Raw genomic sequence first — 13,599 nt, forward strand, 5'->3', positions numbered from 1 at the left:
CTGGCAGCAAATGTAGTTTGCTGCCGCTAGGGTGCGTCTAGATTTCTAGTCTAGGGTTGTGATGTTTTGAAACAGAAAGTCGCTCTCTCGCTCAAGCTATGACGGCTGGCTGTAGCTCAGGACGTCAGGTCTGCTAGCAAATCTGAGGGGCCTCACCTCTTCCATCCTTCAACTTCAGTAGCCACCAGCACTCTCTTACTCTGCAGGAAGTAGAACCTTCCCGAAGCAGCCATGTTGAATCTGTCTCTGCTGAGTGGGGAACCCAAGGAAGTACCTTCTCACATGTGGAGCATGAAGAGGAGTATGTACTTACTGGGCTGTAAGAGACAGCGTGAAGAGTAGTATGTACTTACTGGACTGTAAGAGACAGCGTGAAGAGTAATATGTACTTAATGGGCTGTAAGAGACAGCGTGAAGAGGAGTATGTACTTACTGGGCTGTAAGAGACAGCGTGAAGAGTATGTAATTACTGGGCTGTAAGAGACAGCGTGAAGAGTAGTATGTACTTACTGGGCTGTAAGAGACAGCGTGAAGAGGAGTATGTACTTACTGGGCTGTAAGAGACAGTGTGAAGAGGAGTATGTACTGTATGTACACAGCACTGGGCTGTGTATATCTTTACTTGTCTGATTGAGAAACAGATTTGGGGATTGATTGATTGACTGACTAACTGACTGACTGACAGACCAAGTGAGAAGACAATGAAGTGATGATGATGGTGGTGATGAAGATGGAGTGAAGATGGTGGTGGTGGTTGTGGTTAATTTGAAGATGATGATGACGATGTGTGTTCCTCTTTCAGCTTTTGTGGATGCTCTCTCTGACCCAAAGAAGTTCTTGACCATAGCAGAAAAGAGAGCAGATCAGATGAGGGCTTTGGGTATTGAAACGGTAAGTGTGTGTGCACGTGTGTGTGTGTGTATGTGTGTGTGTGCGTGTGTGTGTACGTAAACGGATACAATATCTTAAAAATAAAGTAAAACAAGACAATAATAACAGACACATTAATAATTATACTCTGTGTTCTGATAGAGTGATATGGACGCTCCAAACTAGGGCTCTAAAAACGACAAGAAGGGCAAACAGGAGTCAGGCCAAGGCTACCACCATGCCGCAGAGGCCAGCTCTGATATGTCTCAGAGCTCCAACTCAGCCGCCAACAACGCCAGCGAGATTAAGAAAGGTTAGAGTGCACATACACTCTCTCTCTCTCTCACACACACACACATGCTCACACACACATCCCACAGACCAGATCAAACATGCCGCAGGCTCAATGTGGCAGTCAAAAATGCCACTGGGAGCAAGAAGATTAGAATACACACATATGCACACACACACACGCTGGCTTTATGATGGCCCCAGAGTACAACCCAGCATCAAGTGGGCTCACATGTCCCTTGAGACAAGGCTAGAATCGAGCTTACAGGTGTTAATGGCCAGGACTTCAAGCCCAGAGGGTTATGGCCATTAAACATCTGTTCACCCACATTATTTTCATTTGAGCTAGTGGTATTTTGTATTTCAATATGCTTTAATGCAGGAGTGTGGATCTTTATGTTTGGTCTTTCTGCTTCAGATTCACAGTAAACCTAAATGCCCTGACATTGGAACACATTGAAATTTTATAATCCTAATTTTGGTTGTGCTGACCATTGTATTGGTTAATTGCAGCGCTAGCAATGCAGTCTTTGACTTATCTTAAAGGTTCTCTAAGTCTTGTTATGCGGTTTCTAAGCTAGACATTTTTTTGTCACATACAGCAAACATCTCACACTCCGCCAGTTGCCTGTCCCCTGAATACGCTGTAAAAAACCTGTGGACAGTTCAGGCTCCAAAACGGCAACAAAACAGCTTGGTTCAGCTCTGGACCAGCAAAACATAACAATAAACTGTTCCAAGCTAATAACCGACTTAGATGCGATTCATGACCGCTTTCAGTTGCATCGAGGGAGGCGAAAGCAAGCTTGTTTTGTCTAACGTCAACAGAAGTGACACACCCAACTGCGGTTTAGAGAATCTTCAATGACTAATTATCATGTTGTGGTGCTAAATCGCCCTAACTGTTATTAGTTAATCCCACCTTCCACCATGACGCCGCCTCAAGCACCACTAAGGCCAGGCTGACTGCGGTAGAGGGGAAAGGTGAGGCCAGAAACCCGGGGTCAATTGGGCAGTTGCAGGAAAGGCAGGTGGGCTCGTCTATCTCCGGTGGAGCGTTAGCTATATTGTAACAACATCTTCTGTTATATCTGCTCCTTACATGTTTACTTCGACACTGAATACCTTGTTTGCTGAATAATAACTATTTTAACACACACATAAATCCTTCTATATCGTAACGTGCTGATTCATTAGGTGCAACAACCACCAATTAGACCCCAATTAGTGTGGACACTAATTACATTAACAATAGCGGCAGGTTCAAACACACCTGGCTCCATCGGAAACAAAAGAGCCCACCAAGAGCCACTCGTGGAACTGGCCAACAGCCCTGAGGGACAATAGCCCTGAGGACGCACAATCAGGCAGAAGTGATGATGGGGAAGAGAGTAGCCTTCATTGGCCCGGCTCTGGCCTGACAGTGGGGAGGGGGCAAATAACACAACCAAGACAAAGACAGATTAAACACACACACACACACACACACACACACACACACACACACACACACACACACACACTCACACACAGGATGTCTAACGCTGTGCTATCCAACAACAGGGCATGAGACTTGCAGAGTGTGTGTGTGTGAAAATAATAATAATGTGTGTGTGTGTGTGTATGTGTGTGTGTGTGTGTGTGTGTACGTAAACGGATACAATATCTTAAAAATAAAGTAAAACAAGACAATAATAACAGACATTAATAATTATACCTCTCTGTGTCTCTGATAGAGTGATATTGCGGACGTTCCAAACGAGGGCTCTAAAAACGATAAGAAGGGCAAACAGAGTCAGGCCAAGGCCAACGTCACGCCGCAGGCCAGCTCTGATATGTCTCAGAGCTCCAACTCAGCCGCCAACAACGCCAGCGAGATTAAGAAAGGTTAGAGTGCACATACACTCTCTCTCTCTCTCACACACACACACATGCTCACACACACATCCCACAGACCAGATCAAACATGCCGCAGAGCTCCAATGTAGCCGTCAAAAATGCCACTGGGAGCAAGAAAGATTAGAATACACACATATGCACACACACACACGCTGGCTTTATGATGGCCCAGAGCTCTACTGTGGCCATCAATAAAACCTGCATACAAACCCGCCGAGACAAGGCTAGAATCGAGCTTACAGGTGTTAATGGCCAGGACTTCAAGCCCAGAGGGTTATGGCCATTAAACATCTGTTCACCCACATTATTTTCATTTGAGCTAGTGGTATTTTGTATTTCAATATGCTTTAATGCAGGAGTGTGGGATCTTTATGTTTGGTCTTTCTGCTTCAGATTCACAGTAAACCTAAAATGCCCTGGACATTGGAACACATTGAAATTTTATAATCTAATTTTTGGTTGTGCTGACCATTGTATTGGTTAATTGCAGCTAGCAATGCAGTCTTTTTTGACTTATCTTAAAGGTTCTCTAAGTCTTGTTATCGGGTTTCTAAGCTAGACATTTTTTGTCACATACAGCAAACATCTCACACTCCGCCAGTTGCCTGTCCCCTGAATACGCTGTAAAAAACCTGTGGACAGTTCAGGCTCCAAAAACGGCAACAAAAACAGCTTGGTTCAGCCTGGACCATGAAACATAACAAACTGTTCCAGCCAATAACCCACGACGGATCATTCATGACCGTTTCAGTTGCACGGGAGGGAGGGGCGAGCAAGCTTTCTGTTTTGTTCAACGTCAACAGAAGTGACGTCACCCAACCGTGCCTAGAGAATCTTCAATGACTAATTATCATGTTGTGGTGCTAAATCGCCCTAACTGTTATTAGTTAATCCCACCTTCCACCATGACGCCGCCTCAAGCACCACTAAGGCCAGGCTGACTCGCGATAGAGGGAAAGGTGAGGCCAGAAACCCGAAAGGGTCAATTGGGCAGTTGCAGGAAAGGCAGGTGGGCTCGTCTATCTCGGTGGATTAGCTATATTGTAACAACATCTTCTGTTATATCTGCTCCTTACATGTTTACTTCGACACTGAATACCTTGTTTGCTGAATAATAACTATTTTAACACACACATAAATCCTTCTATATCGTAACGTGCTGATTCATTAGGTGCAACAACCACCAATTAGACCCCAATTAGTGTGGACACTAATTACATTAACAATAGCAGGTTCAAACACACCTGGCTCCATCGGAAACAAAAAGAGTCCCACCAAGAGCCGCTTCGTGGAACTGGCCAACAGCCCTGAGGACAATAGCCCTGAGGGGCAATCAATCAGGCAGAAGAAGATGATGGGGGAAGAGAGTAGCCTTCATTGGCCCGGCTCTGGCCTGACAGTGGGGAGGGGGCAAATAACACAACCAAGACAAAGACAGATTAAACACACACACACACACACACACACACACACACACACACACACACACACACACACACTCACACACAGGATGTCTAACGCTGTGCTATCCAACAACAGGGCATGAGACTTGCAGAGTGTGTGTGTGTGAAAATAATAATAATGTGTGTTTGTGTGTGTGTGTGTGTGTGCATTTGCTTCCTTAGATCCCTCAGGATCTGTGCCACAAGTCAGCATTGATGACCTCAAACAGATGAAGGTAAAACACACACACACACACACACACACACACACACACAAGCTTTCTTCTTCAAATTAGAAGATTTTATGCACATTTCAAGCGTTTTCAGTCGGAAGTTCATATTCAAATGTTCAAAATACACATTAAAATGGTCAGTGGAAGCCCAGCTGCTATCCACTCCATACTGACAATATTTACTCCTGTGTTGTGTCTTGGTCAGACGTACCTGAAGCTCATGAAGAAGCAGCAGAAGGAGCTCAGCACGCTAAAGAAGAAGCACGCCAAGGCTAGTCACAGCCCTGTCTCTCTCCCTAGTCACAGCCCTGTCTCTCTCCCTAATGAAACCCCTGTCTCTCTCCCTAGTCACAGCCCTGTCTCTCTCCCTAGTCACAGCCCTGTCTATCTCCCTAGTCACAGCCCTGTCTATCTCTCTAGTCACAGCCCTGTCTCTCTCCCTAGTCACAGCCCTGTCTCTCTCCCTAGTCACAGTCCTGTCTATCTCTCTAGTCACAGCCCTGTCTCTCTCCCTAGTCACAGTCCTGTCTATCTCTCTAGTCACAGCCCTGTCTCTCTCCCTAGTCACAGTCCTGTCTATCTCTCTAGTCACAGCCCTGTCTCTCTCCCTAGTCACAGTCCTGTCTATCTCTCTAGTCACAGCCCTGTCTATCTCACTAGTCACAGCCCTGTCTATCTCCCTCCCTAGTCACAGTCCTGTCTATCTCTCTAGTCACAGCCCTGACATGACATTGACATGAGTAATCATCATGTAAAAGGAAAAGTAATCATCATGTAAAAGGAAACAGTGTTGCCAAAACATAAAATGTAGAAAACAACACCAAGATCAAGTAATACAGAATCATATTTTGTGTGTGTGTGTGTGTGTGTGTGTGTGTGTGGTTACATGTGTGGTTAAAGCATATGCACACAGACGGACACAGACACTTCATGGCTCTTTCTCTCCCGCCCTTTCTCTCTCCTTTCATCCCCCTCTTCTCTTCCTTGTCTCTTTGATGTCGTAACCACCTGTTTGAAGATCATTAGCATCACTGAGACCCTGTCCTCTCATGCCGTCTCACTCTTCCTCTCTCTCTCTCTCTCTCTCTCTCTCTCTCTCTCCCTCTCTCTCTTTCTCTCTTTCTCTCTATCTGCGGTTTCGTCCTTCTTTCAATCTTTCTTCTCTGTCAATTTGTAGTCTTCCTCTTCCCTTTCTCTTTATTTCTTCTCATTCACCTTTACAAAGCCGTTTGGTTTCTTTCTTTCTTCATCCCTCTTATCTTGCCTGTCTATATATATTTCACTCTCTATCCCTCCTCCATTCCTATCTTTCCTTCTCTATGTCCTTTGTCTCCTTACCTCCCTCTATTCCTCCTCCCATTACTCCCTCGCGGTTTCGTCCTTCTTTCAATCTTTCTTCTCTGTCAATTTGTAGTCTTCCTCTTCCCTTTCTCTTTATTTCTTCTCATTCACCTTTTACAAGCGTTCTCCCTTCTTTTGTTGGTTTCTTTCTTTCTTCATCCCTCTCTCATGCTCTTGCCTGTCTATATATATTTCACTCTCTCTCTATCCCTCCCTCCATTCCTATCTTCCTCCTTCTCTCTTTCTCTCTCCTTCCCTCCCTCCCACCCTGTCCTTTGTCTCCTTACCTCCCTCTATTCCTCCCTCCCCATTACTCCCTCGCTCCCTGTCTTGTCCTCTCTTTCTCTTTCCTGATTCTCTCTCCTCCGCTTTATTCCATCTCTGTCTCTCTCCTTCTCTCCACATCTGTCTTGTTTGTTTTCCACTGAGTGGGCTGCTTGTCTAAGGGCCTCTTAAACTCTTAAGCCCCTCACAAACACACACACACACACACACACACACACACCAACACACACCAACACACTAAAGCACAGCTGTTTGTTTAGAGCATTTGTTTGTTTGTTTATGTTTCTGTGTGTGTGTGTTTGTGTGTGTGTTTGCTGTAAGCAGGACCACAACGCCATGCAGAAATCCCACTGCGTCCAGATGGACAAGATGATGGCGCAACACGACAAAGAGAAGTTCACCCTGGAGAAGCTGCTAGAGAAGGCCATCAAGAAGAAAGGGTACGGACCACTTACAAACACATCAACAAACAACAAACAAACACTCTATCCATTATTTATGGGCAAGATTACAGTGTTTACAGACTAGTTATAAATACATGAAGTGCTGAGTAAGTGTCCTGTGTTTCACCTCAGTGAAAACAACTGCCTGGATCTGAAGAAGGAGACGGAGGCCAAGGTCCAGAGCCTCACCACTGACCACAAAGCAAAGGTACACCACCCATTACACTGACCACAGACAATACTGACCCTCAGTACAGACCACAAAACAAAGGTACCCCACCCGTGGGTCAGCCATGGCCTACTACTGGTTAGGGCTTCGGGCTTGTAAACGACGGGTTGCTGGTTCGATCCTCGACCAGTGACCCTCGGTAGGGGTCAGCCAAAAAAACAGCGGGTTGCTGGTTTCGATCCTCGACCAGTGGAAAAATGGGCAGGGAAGTGGTTGAGCACTGTTCTCCCATGCCCACATCCACAGCTGAAGTGCCCTTGAGCCTAACCCCTCACTGCTCCCCGAGCGCCGCTCTAGCAGGCGGCTTACTGCGCCGGGATTAGTGTGTGCTTCACCTCACTATGTGTTCACTGTGTGCTGAGTGTGTTTCACTAATTCACGGATTGGGATAAATGCAGAGACCAAATTTCCCTCACGGGATCAAAAGAGTATATATACTTAAAGGTACACCTCCCATTACACTGACCATAAGTACAGATCATACTGACCCTCAGTACAGACCACAAAACAAAGGTACACCACCCATCGTGCTGACCCTCATTACAGACAAAGCAAAGGTACACAGCTCCCTAAGCCTGTTCATTTGCTGTTGAGTGTGTGAATAAGTTTAGAGTAAAGCTGCACACAGCTTCATAAAGCAGCTTTATTGAGAGAAATGAATATGAGCATAGACACTAGTATCCATTCTCACAGGTGCGCCCAGCACATTAAGGTGTGTGTGTGTGTTACTGTGCAGGTGAAAGAGATCACTGCCCAACACACTAAGGAGTTCTCGGAGCTGCTGGCATCCCAGAGCACAGAAGAGCAGGGGCTGAAAGATGCCCACGTCACCCAGCAGTGTGATCACCTGAGGAAACTCCTCACAGGCATACAGGAACAGCAGACAGTGCAGCTCAAACTAGTACATGAGCGGTGAGTACACACACACACACACGCACACACGTCACCCACCAGGGTGAACACCTTAAGAACTTCTCATGGGCATACAGGAACAGCAGACAGTGCAGCTCAAACTAGTACACGAGCAGTGAGTACACACACACACACACACACACACACACACACACACACACACGTCACCCACCAGGGTGAACACCTTAAGAACTTCTCATGGGCATACAGGAATAGCAGACAGGGCAGCTCAAACTAGTACACTAACGGTGAGTTCACACACACACACACACACACACACACACACACACACACACACACACACACACACACACACACATCGTCACCCAGCAGGGCGAACACCTGAATAAACTCCTCATGGGCATACAGGAACAGCAAACAGTGCAGCTCAAACTAGTGCACGAACCGTGAGTTCACACACACACACACATACACACACACACACACACACACACACACACACACACACACACACACACACACACACACATACACACACACAAGCAGTTGTCTCTAGCCTGAGGAGGTATGGAATATGTGCGTGGGCAGACAAGCAGTCACCCTTTGTCTGCATTATCACACACACTCACTCTCTCTCTCTCTCTCACACACACACACACACACACACACACACACACACACACACACACACACACACACACTCTCTCTCACTCCCATAGGAACTGATGTGTCCTCTAGCTGGAAGTATCATCTCTACTCGCCTTCATTCCTCTCTCCAGAATATAAGAACTGTGGTATATACTCTTATAACTCTCTCTCACACACACACACACACACACACACACACACACACACACACACACTTGACCTCTCCAGGCTTCTTTTCACTCTTGCACTGGAGACACACACACACACACACACATGCACACACACATTGTTATCCCTAGCTATGTTCTCTTCAGGAACATCCCAGGTAGCAAACACTAGGCAAGGCAAGTTTATTTATCAAGCACATTTCATACACAGAGGCAACCCAGTGTGCTTTACATAAATGAAAGGTGATGGAGAGAGAGGGGAGGCAAAGGATTTGTCTGGTGGGACGTGTTTGTGAAGATTCTCTAGGGATCATTTCTGCCAAATTTGCAGCTCAGAGAGTGAATGATGAAGTTGCTGCATCTTTGTTGCTTAAAGATGTCCTTCGGGGGAAAATCACGTTTTTAACCTTGTTAACGTATCTATATGATGTCTGCTGTGTTTTATAAGACTTATCATGAGCAAAATAAGCAGTCAATAATCATTGCTGAGGATTTCTGCGTTGGATCTACGTTTCAACCGATGGCAGCCCAGGTGGGACAATTCAGGCATCAGTCCATTAATGCGTTATGAGGGAACAGAACCAATCCTGAGTACCTGAGGGTGGGATAATTCTTCATAAAGAGGCAATTCTTCATAAAGGGGCAGCCGTGGCATACTGGTTAGCGCTTCAGACTTGGAACCGGAGGGTTGCCGGTTCGAACCCCGACCAGTAGGAACAGCTGAAGAGACCTTGAGCAAGGCACCTAACCCCTCACTGCTCCCCGAGTGCCACTGTTGTATCAGGCAGCTCACTGCGTCGGGATTAGTGTGTGCTTCACCTCACTGTGTGCTGAGTGTGTTTCACTAATTCACAGATTGGGATAAATGCAGAGACCAAATTTCCCTCACAGGATCAAAAGAGTAGCAGAGTAACTGTGCAGGTGAAGGAGTATAACTTGTACTATAAACTAGCTATGTCAACTGCAGCAGCAGCCAGATCCCAAGTCCTGGAAGAACATGTAACGTTATGTTTAAGCCAAGGCCACAAGGGGATTTGAAGAGGAAAAACTCTGAATGTATACAGAGGAACAGAAAAGAGATTCAGGGGTGTCATAAACTGCATAAACGGCACTTCTCCTAACTTCACTTCCTGTAAGTCCTGGCGTTGAGATGGTGGTCTGTGTCGAGCTGCTGTGTTTGACATACGTCTGTGTGTGTCTTTGTCTCTTGTCTCTTGCAGGCAGAGCAAGGAGATGAGGGCCAACCAGGCCAAGACCTCCATGGAGAACAGCAAGGCCATCAGCCAAGACAAGTCCATCAAGAACAAGGCAGAGCGAGAGAGGTAGGTGTGTGCTGAGTCAGCGCCAGCGTTTGTGTGTTTTTACCAGTATGAGTGTGAGTGCAGGGGCGTAGATTTGCGTGGGGACCGAAGGACGCGTCCACACCAATGTCACATTACGACTGAAATGTCCCCACCAATATTCAGGTTGAAATGGGGAAAAAAGCGCTCACATGCGCTACACAAAGAGTTAAATAATGTCTCACTTCAGTGCTGCGGATCATCTCGTACAGATCTTGTAATGTGCAGTAGCCTATAAGGGTAAATCGCGCTGATTTGAAGTTACCTATAATAACTACCAGTGAGCCGCAGTCTCCTGTGCAGCATGGCACAGCGCTTCAGCTTCACTTCACTACAAGGCATATGAAATGCGTCCAAATTCACCCATTCTTCTCTGTTGAACTCCTGGAGAAGTAGGCTACTCATCACACATGTCACACGATAGAGCCTTTTCTCAGCTTTTAAACGGTGCTAGCTAGCCACTATTTTCTGTGATAAACAGTTTGCGAGAAAAATAACTTCAAGAGATTTAATAATTATTCTCTGCTCCCATCTCCACATCCATTTGTCTCGGTGGAATATCGTAGGCCTACACACTCTTCACGCAACACATGACAAACCATATATCAGAATAAACAGCAGACCTTACCAAACACAAAGGTGTAATGCCCGTGTATTAGCTGTTCCAGAGTAATCCGGTTTTGAAATAAATTGTAGCAAAATTCAACATGGTCTTTCGGCTTTAAGCATTTCTTAAAACTGAGCTGTGCTTACATCGCCTAGATATCTGTAATTATTAGAATCAGAGAATATACAGGCAGTTCACGGTTAAGAGTTTGTGAATGTAGCCTTAATGATTTCTTTTCACAAAATGCTAAGCATGCATACACGTTTCTTAAAACTGAGCTGTGCTTAAATAGGTCAATGCATAATTTTATAACAGACCAAATAGAAAATAAATGTTAAATGTTAAATATAGCCTACATATCTGTACATATTAAAATCAGATTATGTAGGCTAGTATAGTTAGTACAGTATAGTTAGATCAAGTTGGACAGTACATTTTAATCATGGATAGTAGTTGGACAGTAGCACATTTTAATCATTTTATATATCTATAGTGGCTGGTGAAAGAGTTGAGTGGTTTTTGTTTCGGGAGTGGGGGGGTTGGGGGTAGTGAGTAGTGTCCCCACCAAAGCTCAGACCAAACCTACGCCCTTGTGTGAGTGTGTGTGGGTGTGTGGGAGAGGGGGGGTGCTCTGACTAAAATCTGTTTCTGTAAGTTGTGGTTGTGTGTGAGTGGGTGTAGCGTTGTGTGTGTGTAGCTGTGTGTGTGTGTGTGTGTGTTTTAATGTGTTTCTATGTATGTTCTTTGTCTGACAGGAGAGTTCGAGAACTCAACAGCATCAACACCAAGAAGTTCATGGAGGAGAGAAAACGGGTGTGTTTTATTTAACATGTGTTTCATTCTGCACATGGGCAAGTGTGTGTGTGTGTGTGTGTTTGCATGTGGGTGCACGGAAGCTGTCTAATTGAAATGATCAAGTTGGCTTTTCTTGTATTGGAGAAAACATGTCCTCTTTCGAAAATAAAAAAAATCTAAAATTAGGTGTGCACGTATTCAAATAAAAAATGTACCAAGCCTCTCTTTTAGAAGGCGGTTCTCACAGTCTCCTACTCTGGAGGCCGACTGACGGTTTCCAGGAACATAAACCTAAGTGAATTGGCATCATGGCCTGCAGGGTTGAAATGCCTTGCAACTGACGACCTTTCATCATTCTTTCTAATGGCATACTTATGCAAATTCTTGTTTTCAATTGACGTTCTTCAGTTCCTTCTTTCTTATCAGTTCTAAGTTTGGCTTAGCACTCTAAAAACCGAATAAGAGACTGAGTGAAGCCTGCTCCTACCACACACAATTCTCTAACATTTTTAGCTGCCATTTGTCATAATGTAAAACTCTTTTCTGTTTGTGTGTGTGTGTGTTCACAGCTGGGGATGAAGCAGTCTAGAGAGCTGGAACTGCTGGAGAAGAATCAGTCAGAGCAGCGAGAGAAACTGGAGAAATTCACAGAGCAGGTATGGACGCACACACACACACACACCTATCCATACTGAAACCTACGCATACAAATATGCATTAAATATAAGGCATAAACACACTTTAGACCTCGGAGGCACAGAGACACATACACTTATTTTTGCTCCATCCTCATGTGCGTGAGCTCATCAGTGTCCTAAGGTGTTCCTCTCACTGCAGCATTTTCACTTGTTTAATGTTGTTGTTTACTGTTGACTGTCGGTGTGTACCTCAGTTCACTGTCTCCCACTGTCTCCATGTTTAACCACTATGATGATCCATGCTGATATGGTTATTTTACTCGGTTGCCATTGGTATTTTTCTTTTCACATTGTTTTTGTTTGTTTGCTTGTTCGTTTGTTTGTTTGTATTGAGCAGCTTTTGAAATCACACCATGCAGACTCACAAACTCAAGGTAGGTTCACTCATCCTCACTCCTCCTGTGATCCCTCTCTCCACTCATCCTTTCTGTTCAGTCCCTCATCTCACCCCATCTCTTCCTCAGGATATATATATATATATGTGTGTATGTGAGTGTGTGTGTGTGTTTATGTGTGTGAGAGAGATTGAGTTGTGTGTGTGTGTGTGTGTGTGTGTGTGTGTGTGTGTGTGTGTGTGTGTTTACATGTGTGTGTGGAAACATTAAACTGATAGTACATTGTGTGTGTGTGCGTATGTGCGTGTGTTTGTTGCTTATGTGTGTCGTTCCAGGCCAAGGACATCCAGGAGATGGTGAAGTTGGAAGCGGAGATGGACCGCAGACCAGCCACGGTGGTGTGAGCTCCGCTCCACCCACTTGACCTCTGACCCGGAGTCTGTACGCCCTCCATGCCTGTGGCCACTCCCCCTCACCGCCCCTCCCCCCTCAAACAGCTCAACTCACGGTGACACACACACACACACACCTGTCCTAGAGGAGTAAACAGCTCAACTCACGGTGACACACACACACACACCTGTCCTAGAGGAGTAAACAGCTCAACTCACGGTGACACACACACACACACCTGTCCTAGAGGAGTAAACAGCTCAACTCACGGTGACACACACACACACACCTGTCCTAGAGGAGTAAACAGCTCAACTCACGGTGACACACACACACACACCTGTCCTAGAGGAGTAAACAGCTCAACTCACGGTGACACACACACACACACCTGTCCTAGAGGAGTAAACAGCTCAACTCACGGTGACACACACACACACACCTGTCCTAGAGGAGTAAACAGCTCAACTCACGGTGACACACACACACACACCTGTCCTAGAGGAATAAACAGCTCAACTCACGGTGACACACACACACACACCTGTCCTAGAGGAATAAACAGCTCAACTCACGGTGACACACACACACACACACACACACACACACACACACACACACACACATTCAGGCCCTTTAAGTTTCCCCGTCACACCTCACACATCGCCATGGAAACGCCCCCCCGAAAACCCCATCAGCCTTTTCTACCA

The 13,599-nt window shown here is 45.6% G+C and overlaps 1 protein-coding gene across 7 annotated transcripts in view; it reads left to right on the top strand.

Annotated features, from left to right (window-relative positions):
- Positions 1-12,982, top strand: part of LOC125299519 (1-phosphatidylinositol 4,5-bisphosphate phosphodiesterase beta-4-like) — a 94,549-nt gene extending 81,567 nt beyond the window's left edge. For 6 of the 7 annotated variants that reach the window (XM_048250823.1, XM_048250822.1, XM_048250824.1 and 3 more), the window contains 12 exons: positions 803-891; positions 2,898-3,048; positions 4,686-4,738; positions 4,941-5,006; positions 6,686-6,801; positions 6,937-7,012; positions 7,770-7,945; positions 9,942-10,043; positions 11,424-11,481; positions 12,033-12,119; positions 12,499-12,535; positions 12,832-12,982. In XM_048250823.1, the coding sequence (XP_048106780.1) occupies positions 803-891; positions 2,898-3,048; positions 4,686-4,738; positions 4,941-5,006; positions 6,686-6,801; positions 6,937-7,012; positions 7,770-7,945; positions 9,942-10,043; positions 11,424-11,481; positions 12,033-12,119; positions 12,499-12,535; positions 12,832-12,920 (1,100 nt within the window). In that variant the 3' untranslated portion in view covers positions 12,921-12,982. The remainder of the gene's footprint in view (positions 1-802; positions 892-2,897; positions 3,049-4,685; positions 4,739-4,940; positions 5,007-6,685; positions 6,802-6,936; positions 7,013-7,769; positions 7,946-9,941; positions 10,044-11,423; positions 11,482-12,032; positions 12,120-12,498; positions 12,536-12,831) is intronic. The other variant, XM_048250828.1, reaches the window with a different exon arrangement.
- The last annotated feature ends 617 nt before the right edge of the window (positions 12,983-13,599 follow it).

Source organism: Alosa alosa, chromosome 8, assembly GCF_017589495.1.
Source record: "Alosa alosa isolate M-15738 ecotype Scorff River chromosome 8, AALO_Geno_1.1, whole genome shotgun sequence".
Classification (NCBI taxonomy): Eukaryota; Metazoa; Chordata; class Actinopteri; order Clupeiformes; family Clupeidae; genus Alosa; species Alosa alosa.